Source organism: Rhinatrema bivittatum, chromosome 3 (assembly GCF_901001135.1).
Source record: "Rhinatrema bivittatum chromosome 3, aRhiBiv1.1, whole genome shotgun sequence".
Taxonomy (NCBI): Eukaryota; Metazoa; Chordata; class Amphibia; order Gymnophiona; family Rhinatrematidae; genus Rhinatrema; species Rhinatrema bivittatum.
In genome coordinates, this window is record NC_042617.1 from 133,041,243 (window position 1) to 133,057,932 (window position 16,690).

The 16,690-nt window shown below is 46.7% G+C and overlaps 1 protein-coding gene across 3 annotated transcripts in view; it reads left to right on the plus strand.

Moving 5' to 3' along the window:
* FANCL (FA complementation group L) overlaps window positions 1-16,690 on the plus strand; it is a 300,676-nt gene that overhangs the window by 255,723 nt on the left and 28,263 nt on the right. For all 3 annotated transcript variants that reach the window (XM_029593734.1, XM_029593737.1, XM_029593735.1), the window contains one exon: window positions 14,851-14,967. In XM_029593734.1, the coding sequence (XP_029449594.1) occupies window positions 14,851-14,967 (117 nt within the window). The remainder of the gene's footprint in view (window positions 1-14,850; window positions 14,968-16,690) is intronic.

A 16,690-nucleotide genomic window follows, 5' to 3' on the forward strand; every position in this document is an offset into this window, starting at 1 on the left:
ATAAAACGGAAAATGTCATAATGCCTCTGTATCGCTCCATGGTGAGACCGCACCTTGAATACTGTGTACAGTTCTGGTCGCTGCATTTCAAAAAAGATATAATTGCGATGGAGAAGGTACAGAGAAGGGGGACCAAAATGATAAAGGGAATGGAACAGTCCCCTATGAGGAAAGACTAAAGAGGTTAGGACTTTTCAGCTTGGAGAAGAGACGGCTGAGGGGGGATATGATAGAGGTGTTTAAAATTATGAGAGGTCTAGAACGGGTAGATGTGAATCGGTTTTTTACTCTTTCGGATAATAGAAAGACTAGGGGGCACGCCATGAAGTTAGCATGTGGCACATTTAAAACTAATCGGAGAAAGTTCTTTTTCACTCAACGCACAATTAAACTCTGGAATTTGTTGCCAGAAGATGTGGTTAGTGCAGTTAGTATAGCTGTGTTTAAAAAAAGGATTGGATAAGTTCTTGAAGGAGAAGTCCATTACCTGCTATTAATTAAGTTGACTTAGAAATAACCACCGCTATTACTAGCAACGATAACATGGAATAGACTTAGTTTTTGGGTACTTGCCAGGTTTTTAATGCCTGGATTGGCCACTGTTGGAAACAGGATGCTGGGCTTGATGGACCCTTGGTCTGACCCAGTATGGCATGTTCTTATGTACTTGTTTGATTTAAGGGCTATAAACCTGTAAACAGCCCCAGGACATCCACAGGTCAGAGAAGCACCAACAACTCGTCTAAGCAGAGCAACTCATCGATCCAAGGACAGTTCATCAGACAGGAGCCGTGACCTCCCTGATGAAGGTTCAGCAATCTGAAATGGAGAATCACTGACATGGCGAAGCAGTGCTGGTCAAAATGTGACTGGACCCTGTCCAGAGTCTCCATGCAGCAGGAGCAGTGATGCCCCTTCCAGATGAGGAAAGGGGACCAGCACTCTGAAGTGAAGAAATGATCCTGTCCATCCTGCTGCTTGACTATGCATGAGCTGTTTACATATGCATGTCTGGACTGTTAAAAGTGGCAGAGAGAGAGAGCTAAAGGAGAGGGTGACCAAAAGACAGACCATTTTCACCTGAAGACTGTGCCCCTCCCAGCCATGAAGGGAGAGCTCCTAGATCTAGGACAAGACATCTTCATAGAAGAGATCCCTGCTGTGACCTGGCTACCTGTGCTGAAGCTGGCTTCCCTTTTCCCGGGTTGAGAAGTCTCCTCAGCCCAGCCTGAGACAGGAACCAAGAACACATATGTTCTTCACCACAGACAGTCTCCAAGACCTCCAGGCAGAAACCGCTCCAGAGTGGAACAGAAGCTAATCTAAACTTAGGGAGTCTAGCCAACTAGTTACCTTTATTAATACTCCAAGCAGGTTCAGGTTTCTGTCATGTTTCAATCCACTAATGATGCAGAGCTTATCCGATGCTAAGTAGCAAAGACTTTAGAAACATGTACTGTTTGTTTTTCTTCTAAATGCTAACCCTGCAAAATCTGAGAAATAGAAGTCTGGATAAAACACATGGTCTTTTCTGAACTATTCCAAACTATTGTAGCACTGCTGGCCGTGATAGGTGTGGGGGAGGAAGGTGCACAGTATCAGACAGGTTACAGAATCCTTTATATCACTTACAGCTCATGCTCGACCATCCTGGTTCTGGACTCACTAGGATTCGACATAAACTATATCTCAGCCTGTTACTTCAATTATAATTCATCAGATCTCTGCTAGTCACGGTTCAGGCTAAGGCCAAGGCCTTCTTGCCGTGGTCGAGTGCTATCACTCTGGCCATTGTGGCAGAGATCCAAGTGAGGCAGCAGACAGCTTGGCACATGTTGAGGCTAATGGGCCACATGCATGCTACTCCCATGGCACGCCTATTCAGAAGAGAGCCCAATGGACCCTGAGATCCCAGTGGTTGAAGGCCACTCAGGGATCTTCAGGACTGCATCCAAGTCACTCTGGGACTCTTTGTCCTGGTGGAGAGACATTTCCAAGTTGGTGAAGGGGGTTTTCTTTCAAATTCCTCCGATGCAAATTGTTCTGACAATGGCTGCATCCACTTGGGACTGGGAGTGCATGTAGTTGGGCTCAGCACCCAGAGCCTTTGGTCCACCCAGGAAAGTCAGCTTCAAATAAACTTCCTGGAGCTTCGGGTGATATGGTATGTGCTATAGGCTTTCAGAGATTGGCTGTCTAACAAAATTGTGTTAATCCAGATAGACAATCAAGTGTCTATATACTACATCAACAGGGAGGTGCAAGCTCATACCTACTGTGTCATAAAGTGGTCCACATTTTGTTGTGGGCCCCCTCTCATGGGATGGCACACAGGGGCCACATATCTGGTTGGTCTGGAGAATGGAGTAGTGGACAGACTGAGTCTATCCTTCATACCTCCACGAATGGCTCCCTGACCAAGGAATAGCAAATCAGATCTGCCTCTGAGACCCTGGAGATGGATATGTTCACAGTCCCTTGAAACAGGACGGTCCCTTTCTTCTGTCCACATGCAGGACACACTGCAAGCTATCCTCAGATGCTTTCGCCCTTCATTGGGGTCAGGGTCTTCTGTATGAGTATTCTCCAGTTCAAATGGTAGCAAAGTCTTTGTTGAAGCTCAAGGAGGACAAAGGAACACTGATCCTCATAGCCTCATTGACTGAAACAAATTTGGTTTCTGCTCTGCCAAGAGTTATCCATCCAGAAACCAAAAAGACCTGGGCACTTCCCCCAGCTCTCATCACTCAGGATCAGGGGAGGTTGCAGCATCCCAACCTCCAGACCCTCTCGCTTACAGCTTGGAAAGAAGTTGATCCTGCAACCCCTCGACCCCTCAGAGGATGTATCTCTTCTGTCAGACTTTCTCTGACAAGAAAGCCTTATAGGCTGAGGTAGAGGAGGTTTTCTGTGTGGTGTGAGCAAAGGGCCTTAGACCCTTTCTCCTGTTTAACACAAACACTGATTGATTACCTCCTATATCTCTCAGACGCTGGTCTCAAGACTAACTCGGTTAAGGTTCCTCTTAGTGCGATTGGCACATATCACCAATGTGTAGAAGATAAGTTCATCTCTGTATAGCCTAGAGTTGTACTTTTCTTGCGGGGTCTGCTTCATATGAAACCTCCCTTAAGGCCTCCCACTATGTCCTGGGATCTCAACATGGTGGTAACTGTTGAAAGCTCATTTCATGCCGCTGCACTCTCGTGACCTGAAGTACCTGACCTGCAAGGTCATATTGTTGGTGGTGGTCACTTCAGCATGCAAGGTCAGTGAGCTCCAGGCCTTAGTGACTATCCACTTTACACTAAGTTTTTTCACTATAGAGTGGTCTTGCGTATGCATCCTAAATTCCTGCCTAAGGTGGTGTTGGACTTCCATCTTAACTAGTAATTTATCCTTCCAACATTTTTTCTCCGGTCTTCATGCTCACTGAGGTGAACAAGCCCTGCACAGTTTAGACTCTATCTGGAGCAGACAGAAGCCCATAGACAATGCAAACAACTTTTTATTTCTTTCAATCACAGCAAGCTGAGGATTAATGTTGCCAAACAGACTCTATCCAATTGACTAGCAGACTGCATATCCTCCTATTATGCCCAGGTGGGATTTCATCTTGTGGGTCATGTCAAGGATCACTCTGTCTAAGCTGTGGTAGCATCAGTGACCCACTTGCGAGCAATCCCCATGGAAGAGATCTGCAAGGCCGCAACGTGGAGTTCTGGCCACTCATTCATAACACGTTATTGTTTGGAAAGTTATTCTAGCATTTAAGAAGATGCTCTGCCCAAAGTATTTTCTATTTGGTGTTCAAGACAAGTGGATATCATCACCAGCAGCGCCGATGCAGAAAATATTATGAATCCAAGTATTCATAAATATTAGAGATGTGCAGTTGTTTGCAATGAAATAGGACATTTCGTCTTTATTTCCTATTTCGTTGCATTTCAGGAAGAAAAAAAGATAGGAAAACCCACAATTTGGGTTTTCCTGTCTTTTTTTTTTTTTTTCAGGAACTGCACCTCTAAGGAAAAAAAACAAAACATCCCATTTCCTAGCGTGTAGCCAGATGGACTCAGAACGAAAGGGTATAGTATGCTCGTGCTAGCAGTTGGAGACGGATCTGAAGTCAGCACGGGTATATATACCCCCACAAGAAGCGTAGCAACTCAGTAATTTCTGTCTCCAAAGCAGTTTGGAGAGCCTGCACGCTCGCAGAGCATGTTTTCCAATACTACTTTCTATTTTCTACTTTCTCTATTCTACTTACTAAATTTTCTCCAGGAACATCGAGCCCCGCACTCCTGCGGTGATACCCTAGGGTCCCTCCCCCAGTTGAGTTTCCCGGGGTGATTTCCACGATCCCTCGGAGGTCTAGGCCTCGGTCTGGTGGCCGAATCGCGGCAGGGATTTGGCCCTGAGCGTGAAGGGCTCGGGTCGGGCTGAGAGGCGCCTCGGTCCCGGCGTGGACTTAGCCCCAAGTGAGACGAGTTCGGCGGCTCAGAGGCAGCGGGTGAAATTCCTCAAGCGCGGCGGTGAAGGTACTTACCCTCTCCCCCCGCAGCCGGAGACCGCCCGGGTTACAGCCGGGAAGCGCCGAGGATCAGGTAAGGCGTACATCTCTTACTTTTTGGTCTCCGAGGGACGAGGATCGGCGGCGTGGTCTGTATGCGGCACGCCATGGAGGGCGCCATTTTGTTGGCCTTGTTCAGGTATTGAGCGCCCATGATAGGCGCCTGTCTATGACTAAGCGCATCTTATTGAGCACATATTGTATATCATTGTGCATATATTGCTGACCGCATACTAATGAGCGCATATTGGATATCATTGAACGTATGTTGCTGACCGCATACTACTGAGCGCATATTGGATATCATTGAGCGTATATTGCTGACCGCATATTGTTAAGCACCTGTCGTATTAAGCGCATATTGCTGCCGCATATTGTTAAGCGCCTGTCGTATTAAGCGCATATTGCTGCCGCATATTATTGAGCGCATATTGTATTGGGCGTATATTCTTCAGCGCTACATTCCCAGGCCGCGATGGAACAGAACACCTCAGCGTCTTCAGCGGCGGCACCTCCTGATTCTGGCATTAAAGCCCTCGGCCTCTGCTCAACATGCCAGCTTAGAGCCACGCACAGCGAGGAGCCAGACTCCCTTTGTGCCCAATGTGAGGAGGCAGTGGGAGCCTCGGGCCAGGACCAGTCTCAACCGAGGTTTGCTGACAGTTCCCCAGGGGCCACCCCGGATCTAGCGGGCAGTCTCGAACAACCTGGAATCCCGGGGGACCTGGTACCCCGACGACTAGAGACCGCTTCCATTTCCTGGGTAGATCTCTTTAAGGGGATTCATGCCTTTGTACAGATGCAATCAGCTTCCCGTCCAGGCCCTGCTGCTGCTGCTGTTACTCCAGCTGATCCTGCCCCTGGACCTTCGCGCCCTTATCATGGGCACCCGCCTCCGAGCAGTCCGGTTCAGGCGGACCCTGATGTCTCGGAGGATGAGTCCGAACCCCCGGAGGAGGGGGAACTTCCCTCGGGGATTGAGCCATATCGAACCATGAGGCGGTTCTTTCCTAAGGAGGATCTCTCCGACCTGGTATCTCAGTGCCTGGCGGAGTTGGCTATTACAGGTCCTAGCACTACGTTGCCCTCTACGCAGAACCCTCTGCTGGAAGGTCTTCATCCTACAGCCTGCCATTTTCCCTTCTTGCAAGCAGCTCAGCAACTGATAGATTTAGAATGGGCTGCACCAGCGGCCTCATTCAAAGGGTGTCGGGCCCTGACGGGCATGTACCCCCTGGAACCGGCAATCAAGGAGATGTTGGCGTGCCCTCAGGTGGACGCCTTGGTTAGCGCTGTGGTCAAGCACACTACCATTCCAGTTGAGGGGGGGGCGGCACTCAAGGAGCCTCATGACCGGCGACTGGACGCCATTCTGAAACAGACCTTTGAGGTGGCAGCTCTATCTTTGCGGATCGCAACCTGCTGCACAGTGGTGACGCGTTCCTGTTTGTCACAGGTCAGGAACAATGCTCCGGCAACAGACATGGAGTCAGCTCTCTCATTCCTCACGGATGCTGCATCAGACCTAGTCCGTACAACAGCCAAGGGGGTCTCATCCTCCGTAGCCACCAGGAGGCAGCTCTGGATACGGAATTGGTCAGCCGATGCTCCTTCGAAGTCACGCCTCACCAGAATGCCCTTTTGGGGTTCTTTCCTGTTCAGCAGCGACCTTGATAAACTGGCCAGCACATGGGGCGCCTTTCCAGTACCTCGACCGCCGGAAGATCGGTTCAGAAGGAACCAGCGCGCCTTTCCAAGGCCCTCCAGAGGTAGAAGCTCCCAGTGCTTCACTCCCTATAGGAGTCGCTACCAGGCGCCTCGTCCTCAGGCCAGGAACCAGTCCTTTCGGACCAAGCAGCGCAAGAGGGGAGCCGGCTCGGGTTCAGGTCCTAGCCGCGCCTCACAATGAGAATCAGCCGATCCATCCGGGGGACGGAGCCATAGGGGGCAGGTTAACCCTCTTCTACCCCAGATGGGTCGAGATTACGTCGGACCAGTGGGTCCTCGCCATCATCCGAGAGGGGTATTATCTGGACTTTCATCATCTCCCTCCGGACAAGTTTGTGGAATCTTCGTGTCCCGTACACAAGAAGGCAGCATTGGAAGCTACCCTGGCAAGGCTCCTGTCCTTGAAAGCCATCATCCCAGTACCTGCATGGGAAATGAATTCTGGACACTATTCCATTTATTTCATGGTACCCAAGAAAGAGGGCACTTTCCGGCCCGTATTGGACCTCAAGTCAGTCAATCGATACTTAAGGGTCCCGAGCTCAGTCAAGACCGCAGTACAGCCAGGAGAATTCCTCACGGCCTTAGACTTGTCAGAAGCCTACCTGCATATTCCGATCCATCCGGATCATCAGCGCTATCTATGCTTCAAGGTTCTGGGACGCCACTTCCAATTCCGGGCTCTGCCCTTCGGGTTAGCCACGGCGCCGCGGACCTTCACCAAGGTGGTCGTAGTGGTAGCAGCGGTGCTCAGACGGGAAGGAATCCTTGTCCATCCCTACCTAGACGATTGGCTGATCAGGGCAAAATCACGAGAGGAGAGCCATCGGGCAACCGACAGGGTGATCGCCCTTCTGGAAAGCCTGGGATGGGTAGTCAACCTCAACAAGAGTTGCCTACAACCTTCCCAATCACTGGAATACCTGGGAGTCCAGTTCGACACCCAGGCAGACAAAGTCAGTCTCACTACCAAGAGAAGGTTAAAACTTCAAACGCTTCTCCGGTCCTTGATGGGAGCCAGCCGGCCCATAGCTTGGGATTATCTGCAGGTTCTCGGCCTCATGGCTTCCACCCTGGAAGGTGGTACCCTGGGCAAGAGCCCATATGAGACCTCTACAACGCTCCCTGCTCTCTCGCTGGAGCCCCCGCTTCCGGAACTATTCCGTGCATCTACCTCTGCCAGCCAGAGTGCGGACCCAGTTACGGTGGTGGTTGCAGTCCAACCACACGAGCAGGGGGTCGAAGATGTCCTCCCCCACGTGGACTCTGCTCACCACAGATGCCAGCCTGAGCGGCTGGGGAGCACACTGCGAAGAACTCACCGCACAAGGGCGGTGGAACAGAGAAGAGTCAGGGTGGAACATCAACCGTCTAGAGGCACGAGCAGTCCGGTTAGCCTGCCTGCAATTTGCTCACAGACTGCGGAACCGAGCAGTCAGAGTGATGTCCGACAACGCCACCATGGTAGCATACATCAACCGTCAGGGCGGAACCAGAAGCCGACAGGTATCTGTAGAGATAGCCCCGGTGATGGCTTGGGCAGAGGCGAATCTTCAGGACATCTCCGCCGTCCACATTGCCGGGAAGGACAACACCACGGCAGACTTCCTCAGCAGAGAAAGCCTAAACCCGGGGGAATGGCAGCTGTCAACCACAGCCTTCCAGATGATTGTGGATCACTGGGGGATTCCGGACATGGACTTACTAGCGGACAGGTCAAATGCTCAAGTACCCAGATACTTCAGCCGCAAGCGAGATCCCTTCTCTCACGGGATCGACGCCCTGGTTCAACCATGGCCTCCCGGGACCCTGCTATACGCTTTTCCTCCGTGGCCTCTGCTGGGCGCCCTTATCCACAAGATTCAGAAGCACCGGGGCCTAGTTCTTCTAGTGGCACCAGACTGGCCAAGAAGACCCTGGTACGCGGACATGAGAAGACTACTGGCAGGGGAGCCCCTTCCCTTGCCTCCTCTCAGGGACCTGCTACGTCAAGGTTCCATCCTCCACGAGGATCCGGCTCAATTCTCTCTTACGGTCTGGCCATTGAGAGGGGCTAGGCTGAGGAAAAGAGGTTACTCGGAGCCGGTGATAGATACTCTCCTCCGAGCTCGCAGGTTTTCCACATCCCTCACCTACGTAAAGATCTGGAGAGTATTTGAAGCCTGGTGCGACACTCATGGCACCAATCCACATGCGACCACTATCCCTATTGTTCTGGATTTCCTGCAGGATGGGCTTCAGAAGGGTCTCTCCCTAAGCTCCATCAAGGTTCAGGTGGCTGCGCTGTCTTGCTACGGTCCCAGGAGGGATGGCAAGACCATTGCCACGCATCCAGATGTTTCTCGCTTACTGAAAGGAGTCAAGCACATTCGTCCGCCACTGAAGTGGCCAGTGCCCCTGTGGAACCTCAACCTAGTTTTGGATTTCCTCGCGGGATCCTTCAGACCCCTTCGGGGCCTGTCTCTCCGTTCTCTAACTTTGAAGATGGTGTTTCTGCTGGCAGTGTGTTCAGCACGCCGCATCTCAGAGCTTCAAGCACTGTCCTGTCGTGATCCCTTTCTCAGAATCACGCCTGAGGCGATCCATCTTCGCACGGTTCCCTCCTTTCTACCTAAAGTGGTCTCACAATTTCACCTCAACCAAACCATATCCTTGCCTACCACAGTGGGTTTGAAGAAATCCGAAGAAGGGCGTTTACTACGCCATCTCGACATCGGCAGATTGTTGCCCAGATATCTGGAAATGACACAAGAAGTACGAAAGACGGACCAACTGTTCGTCCTGCACAGCGGAAAGAAACAAGGTGAAGCAGCCTCTCGGCCCACCATCGCCCGCTGGATTAAAGAAGTCATCAGAGCAGCTTACATAGAGGCCAGGAAGTCACCGCCTCTGCAAGTCAAGGCTCATTCTACCAGAGCCCAAGCAGCATCTTGGGCAGAATCCAGGTTGCTGTCGCCTGCAGAAATATGTAAAGCGGCGACATGGTCCTTCTTCCATACCTTCTCCAGGTTCTACCGTCTGGATGTCCAGGCCAGGGAGGACACAGCATTTGTGAGGGCAGTCCTACACGGTCCTCAGGCAGCCTCCCGCCCAGGCTGGGAGTAAAGCTTTTGTACATCCCATTCGTTCTGAGTCCATCTGGCTACACGCTAGGAAATGTTGAGATTACTTACCTGATAATCTCCTTTTCCTTAGTGTAGACAGATGGACTCAGCATCCCGCCCGGCTGCCGGTATACATGGGTTTCACAGATTCAAGGTAGGCCATGTCATTTTCTTACATAAGAGCGTCCCCTTTGCCAGGTGTCGACGCCTTCTGGTTGTGAATGCTGGCGGTCTCCAGCTACTATCAATCGGTCAGGGGAATCCTGTTTCACTAATTCATTGATCATCAGTACACATACATCCATAACAGCTTTTGCAAGGAAGATTACTGAGTTGCTACGCTTCTTGTGGGGGTATATATACCCGTGCTGACGTCAGATCCGTCTCCAACTGCTAGCACGAGCATACTATACCCATTCGTTCTGAGTCCATCTGTCTACACTAAGGAAAAGGAGATTATCAGGTAAGTAATCTCAACAATCCTTCAAATTTAACTAAATGGAAAAGCCCCCCCCCCCACGCTCACAATCCCCCAAGACTCACTCAATGTCCCTGGTGGTCCAGTGGGGGGCCTGAGAGCTCAGAGCGATCTCCAGCTCCAGGGGGCCATCAGCTGCCAGTATTCAAAAAAGCGCAGGCAGCCCGTTGCCATTACCATGTGACAGGGGCCGGCCAATGTCACCAGTAGTCCCTATCACATGGTAAAGGCAAAGGGCCGCTAGCACCATTTTGAATACTGGCAACTGACGGCCCCCGGGAGCTGGAGATCGCTCTGAGCTCTCGGGCCCCCCGCTGGACCACCAAGGACATTGAGTGAGTCTTGGGGGATTGGGAGAGTGGGGGGTCTTTACATTTAGTTAAATTTGAAGGATTGGGGCTTTTTTTTTTTTTTTTTTAAACGAAATTGGCAATGGAAAAAAAAATCTGATTCGGGGGTGGGCCAAAAAAACAAACCTGCAGAAAACATTTTTTAATGCACATCACTAATATTATACCATATCAGTCATAAATTATAGATCCATAATCACTCCATATCAGAAGTAAATATATTGTCCCCAGCAACAGCCCAGATCTCAGCCAAGACACAGAGCTCAGCTGAAGGCTGCCTAATAATTATTTCAAACACCAGCAAGTTTTACATTTATCTGATGACGTCATAGATCTTCCAGTGAAGAAAAGACCTCAATTTTTCTGCCCTCAATCATCTGTTAGCCCCACAGACTATTGCATTCTCAAAATAGTTCACAAGGGTTATCATGTAAATTTTCAAGCTCTGCCCCCTCATAATAATACATCACATCATCAAGTCTCCAAAGATGAAGACCACATTCTGATGCAAGAAATGATTGCCCTTTTGTCAGCTCATGGAATAGAACCACTTCAAATATTAGAAAAAGGAAAGGGTTTTTATTCTCGTATTTCCTAATCCAAAGAAATCCAATCCTGATTCTAAGAGACCTAAACAAATTCCACAAGAGAGAAAAGTTCAAAATGAACTCCTTCACAACCAGCTAGATCTAAAAAATGTTTATACACACATCCTTATCCATGCCCATCACTGGAAATATGTTTCTCTGTGGCAGAAGAACATTTGCAATATCAAGTAGGCAGTGCAGTTGCTAATCCATAACTCTTTGAGCTATCTCATAACAGCCCCTTTAATAAGGACAAGTGTAAAATGATGGGTAAAAAAATCCCAACTAAATGTACACAATGCCGAGTTCCACATTAGATGAGGAACCATTCAGCAAACAGATCCTCAGTCCTTCTGTAAAATACATTGCATAAATGTCAATCTGTGGCAGCGGCCAAAAAAAAAAGGAAATTGAATATTAGGAAGTATTTGGAAACAAATAAAAAACAAAACCTGGAATATAATGTCTCTATCAATTAATAATAACTACACTGAGTATTGTTGCAGTTCTGGTCACATCTCAAAGATATAGCAGTACTAGAGAAGAGCAACAAAAATGGTAAAGAGAATCAAATGGCTCTCTAAGGAGGAAAGATTTAAAGGGTTAGGGTTGTTCAGTTTGGAGAAGACAGCAGAGGGCTCATAATAAACATTTACAAAACCATGAGTGTTTAGAACAAGTTCAATAAGGAACAGTTACTTATCCAGCAATCAATACTAGGACTAGAAAACAATACATGAGAAACTAATTAGTAGCAGATTCAAATAGGTTTCTTTCACTCATTAAAGCTATGCAACTGTTACCAGAGAATGTGCTCCAGGCTAGTAATATTCAGTAGCTGAATTTAAAAAGGTTTGGACATTGGTCCATAAATAATTTTTAATCAGAATTGGGTATGTTCATACTAATGGGCATGAGCAATAGGTAGTGGACTTTCCTATAAGGATCTGTTGGTTTTTCGAAATGACCCAGATTGTCCACTATTGGAGTCAGGATGCTGAGCTTGATGGACCATTAGTCTGTCCTAGCTTGAAATCTTTTATGCACCTTCTCCCTCTCCTGTTGATATATGGGCATTGGATGTAGTCTGCCTTGAGCTGATGATGCCAGTTGTCTTCTATTATCTTCTTGAAGAGTGAGAAAAATCTCCCCCCAAAATGCTCACTAAACTTAGCAAATATTCATACATAATACCTTAGTATATCATCATTTGGTGATATACTAAGGTATTCATTCACCTCCTGTATCAGTCATAAATTTTAGATCCATAATTGCTTCATGTCAGAAGTAAATATATTGCTCAGGTGACTGAAATAAGCCTTTTATATACTTTTCCAAAAGTCCCAGATACACCAGATATGTTTTGACTCCTCTAAGTCTGCAATTTGTGTGATTTCTGTAGCATCCAGCATCTTGTTGGATATTCCTTGTGGAAATAGATGGATTTTGAATTATTTGCTTTTTACACAGACTTAGAAGTGTTGAAATGCAACTTGCTTCATGTATTTGTTCTGGAACTTTTAAGTAAATATATTTTGAGGTCTGAGTAAATATATTTAGGATGGAGGGTTCTAAGAGGTGAATAAACACAATGTATATACCAGGGGTCGGGAACCCATGGCTCGCGAGCCAGATATGGCTCTTTTGAGGGCTGCATCTGGCTCGCAGACAGTCGCCAAACTTTCCCGCTGACCCAGCTGCTCCCCTGTCCTCCTCCGCCCGGGCTTAAAATGCTGTCAGCCCGAGCGGAACGCGGCAGGACAGCTGGAGTCAGCGGCACCGGCGTGCTCTCTTCTTCCCGCCCCCCCTCCCCCGCGGCCCGAAGAGGAAGTGGAGAGTATCGGGTGCCTGCGCGGCAAGAAGAGGCCACGCTAGTGCGCTCTGCATCGGCCGGAAGAAAAGAAGACTGCAGCGCGGCTCGGAGGAAAATGAAGAGCTTCAACCGCGGCCGATGGGACTCCGCCTCCGCGAGGGCTGAAAATGAAGGAGGTTAGCGTTGGGAGGAGGCTGCTGCTGCTGCCGCGAGTTCCCGGGGTGGGGGTGGGGGAGAGAGTGAATGAGCAAGCAAGCATGTGTGTTTGCTCGCTCATTCACTCTCTCTCCCCCACCCCGGGAACTCGCAGCAGCAGCCTCCTCCCAACGCTAACCTCCTTCATTTTCAGCCCTCGCGGAGGCGGAGTCCCATCGGCCGCGGCTGAACCTCTTCATTTTCCTCCGAGCCGCGCTGCAGTCTTTTCTTCGGGCCGATGCCGAGCGCACTAGCGTGGCCTCTTCTTGCCGCGCAGGCACCCGATACTCTCCACTTCCTCTTCCGGGCCGCGGGGGGGGGGCGGCTGTGTGTGTGTGTGTGATCGCATGTATGTGAATGATTGAGAGCCTGGGGGCCTTGTGTGTGTGTGTGTGTGTGAGAGAGATTGCATGTATGTGAATGATTGAGAGCCTGGGGGCCTGTATGTGTGTGTGATCGCATGTATGTGAATGATTGAGAGCCTGTACATGTGAAAGAGAGTATGTCTGTGCTTGAGAGCCTGCCTGTGAGAGAGAGCATGAATGTAAGTTTACCATTGGGAACCTGTATGTGTAAGTTTGTGATTGAAAACCTGTTTGTGTGAAAGAGTATGTGTGTATGATTGAGATCCTTTGTGTGTGAGAGAAATCATGTGTATGTATGATTAAGAGCCTGTGTGTATAAGTAAGAGAGATCATGTGTGTCTGTGTGTGATTGAGAGCTGATTTAGGTGAGGGAGCATGTGAGTATGTGATTGAGAGCCTGTGTGTAAATGAGAGAACGAGAGGACATGTTTGTAAGCATGTGAATGAGAGTCTGTGTGTGAGAGAAAAAGACAGCATGTATTTATGTGATTGAAAGCCTGTGTGTGTGTGTAAGCGTGAAAAGATAGACAGCATGTGTGTAAATGTGTAATTAAGAGCCTATATAAGTGAGAGAGAAAAAACATGTGTATATGTGAGTGACTGAGAGCATGTGTGTATAGGTGTGTCATTGAGAGCCAGTGTGAGAGAGAGAGGAGAAAGTTCCAAGCAAACCACCCCACCTCCTGCTAATTCAGAACAATCGCAGGACACCTGGATATCAAACGTTCCCAGGTATGCAGAGCAAAAAAAATTTTGTATCCTTATTATTTTTCATTACTGGGTCTTTGTGTCTGCTATTTTGAAATATTTTGTTGGTATCTGGAAATGTTTTATATGAGTTTTTAATTATTGGATATTCCACTCATCAGCTGTTTCGAAATATGTTCTTTTTGTTAGTACAGTTTTACTGCTGATGATTTTATATTTCTTGATTTGTTTTATAAGGATGGGTGATGTTTCTTTTTTCCTTTGTTACACTGCATACAGAGACTCTGGCTTGTTGCAGTTTCCAATTCAGTTTTTCCTGCATGCTTCTTGTTATGCGTTTTGGTCTTTTTATTCTATGTTAGGTGAGGGACAGCACGTGATTCAGGTGAGGTTTTCTGCTGGCGTGTAGTTTCTGTGTAGGACTCTATAGCAGCCTGACTTGGTCCGTTTTCCTAATAGGAGATGTATTAGTGTCTTAAGGCCTGGTGTAATATTTTCAGAGACTTATTGTACTTTAAAAGTGTGATCTTACATAAAATGCACACATTTACTTGTATTTAGTTTTAAACATATTGTATGGCTCTCATGGAATTACATTTTAAAATATGTGGCGTTTATGGCTCTCTCAGCCAAAAAGGTTCCTGACCCCTGGTATATACTATATATTTAGGTGAATCACTTATGGGCAGGATTGTGAGTGGAATTGAAGGTGATGATAGATCTGTGGTAAGCCTTTTTTCCTGCATAACCTTAATTTATTTTTTTAACTGTGATAAATGTTTTTCTTTATAACTAATAATAAATTCATCTCCATGTCTATGAGAGTTTACTTGCACTAAAACCTGAATATCACCCTCCTGGACAAAAGTAGTTTGAGAGAATCAAGTAATTAATAAATGTAAATTAATAAATGTTTAATTCCACATTAACCAGAATACCCCTATTTTAGGACTTCAGCATGGATTGTGGTATATGCTATGCTTATCGCTTGGATACTACTGTTCCAGATCAAGTATGTGATGATCCTCGGTGTGGACAGCCTTTCCATCAAGTTTGCTTATATGAGGTACAGGATTGCAGGGTATATGTTGGAAGGGAATCCTGTCAGATTTTCCAGCTTTGCATTCTTTGCAGCTGAATAAGGGGATAGTTAACCTTTTAGACATTCACAAGCTGAATCATTTTAATGGGAGTATATTATTTTAAAGGGGAGTGACTTAAAAAATTGGGTTAAAAATGTCTATATGTTGCATAACAGTAGCCTTAGAAACAAGGAGGTAGTTACATATTTCTGTTTTAAAATAGTTCTTTGTAGACAAACAGCCTAAGTATATTACCAGAAGGAGCCTCAATATAGGAGAATGTTATGCATAAGGTAATGAAGGCATCTTTTGCTACCTACTTTGTTTTTCTATTATAAACCTTGGCAGTGATACTAGTCTTATTTTGAAGGATAACAGTTCTAGAAGAGTGCATCAGAACTGTAGAATCTTGTGTTAATTATTTAATGGTCCTGAATAGTTTTTTAATTACAGTAAATCTAAATGGTAGATTTGAAAATGTATTATTACAGGACTCTGTAGGATTGATAATGGGGGATGTTTGTTCTTGGGGGAATACTAATGGCTAAAATGTACACTCCAAAAATATAAAAATTATTTACTTGTATGTGTTGTATAAGATTACTGCCCTGCAAGAGTCAGAAACAATTAGCAGGGGATTTAAATTTCTACAAATGGAATGAAATAAAATACCTACATTTGAAGAACCTGGTGTGGCTTGGGCTTGGGAATTGGGAATAGCTTTCAGAGAGCAAGGATTTATTGGAAGAGGTATTAAAAAATAAAATCAAGTTCCTTAATAGAAACAAGAAACAAAGTTTAGAAAAGTATTGTGGTTGCTGTGGTAGTCCACTTGAATATGTAGAAATAAAGGTCCACAAACAAGCTGTAGGTGATATCCCTTTATTAGACTAAAAATACACCAGTAACTATTTCCTGAGAGTTACGCACAAACCCTGCATGATGCAAACTATCCCAGCATATTTCATAGGACACAGCAACCTACTTGGGAAAGACATTCAACCAAGAACTAGTACAAAAAATATGAAGAGAAATACTACCTTGGTAAAACAAACCAGATTTTAAGGGCAAGAATAAACCTCTACAGGAATAAAATAACACATTATAGAGAAGAACAGAGTGACACCTCAATAGGGGAACATTTCTCAAGAGGCACTCATTCTGTTAACAACCTCACAATCATGGTACTTAAAGGAAATTTCAGACTACAGAAAAACACAAAATAGTTGAAATTAAGGCAATCAAATAGATTAGAATCAAAACACTAGGACTTCGATATTAGCTTTATCCCAGGACAAGCAGGATGCTAATCCTCACATATAGGTGACGTCACTGTCTGAGCCCTATCACGGAAAACTTTCTGTCAAAGTTTCTAGAAACTTTTGACTGGCACTCGGAGGCCACTGAGCATGCCCAGCATTCTATAATTCCCTGATCCATAGGGTTCTCCCTTCAGTCTTCTTTTTTCCGTGCTGCTATTAGCCTTGTGGATTAGGAGTCCTGTGTGGTATATTTACACTTCAAAAAAAGTTTTTAAAAAATCATCGGAAAAAGTTATCCCACCTTTTTCACCACCGGTGAGTAAAACTATTTTCCGGTCGTTACCGTTTTCAAAAAAGTTTTAGTTAGAAAGTCACGACGGCTGTCTGCTTTCAATGTGGCTACTGGGTTTAAAAAATGCCCAAATTGTACTCGAACCATGTCCAT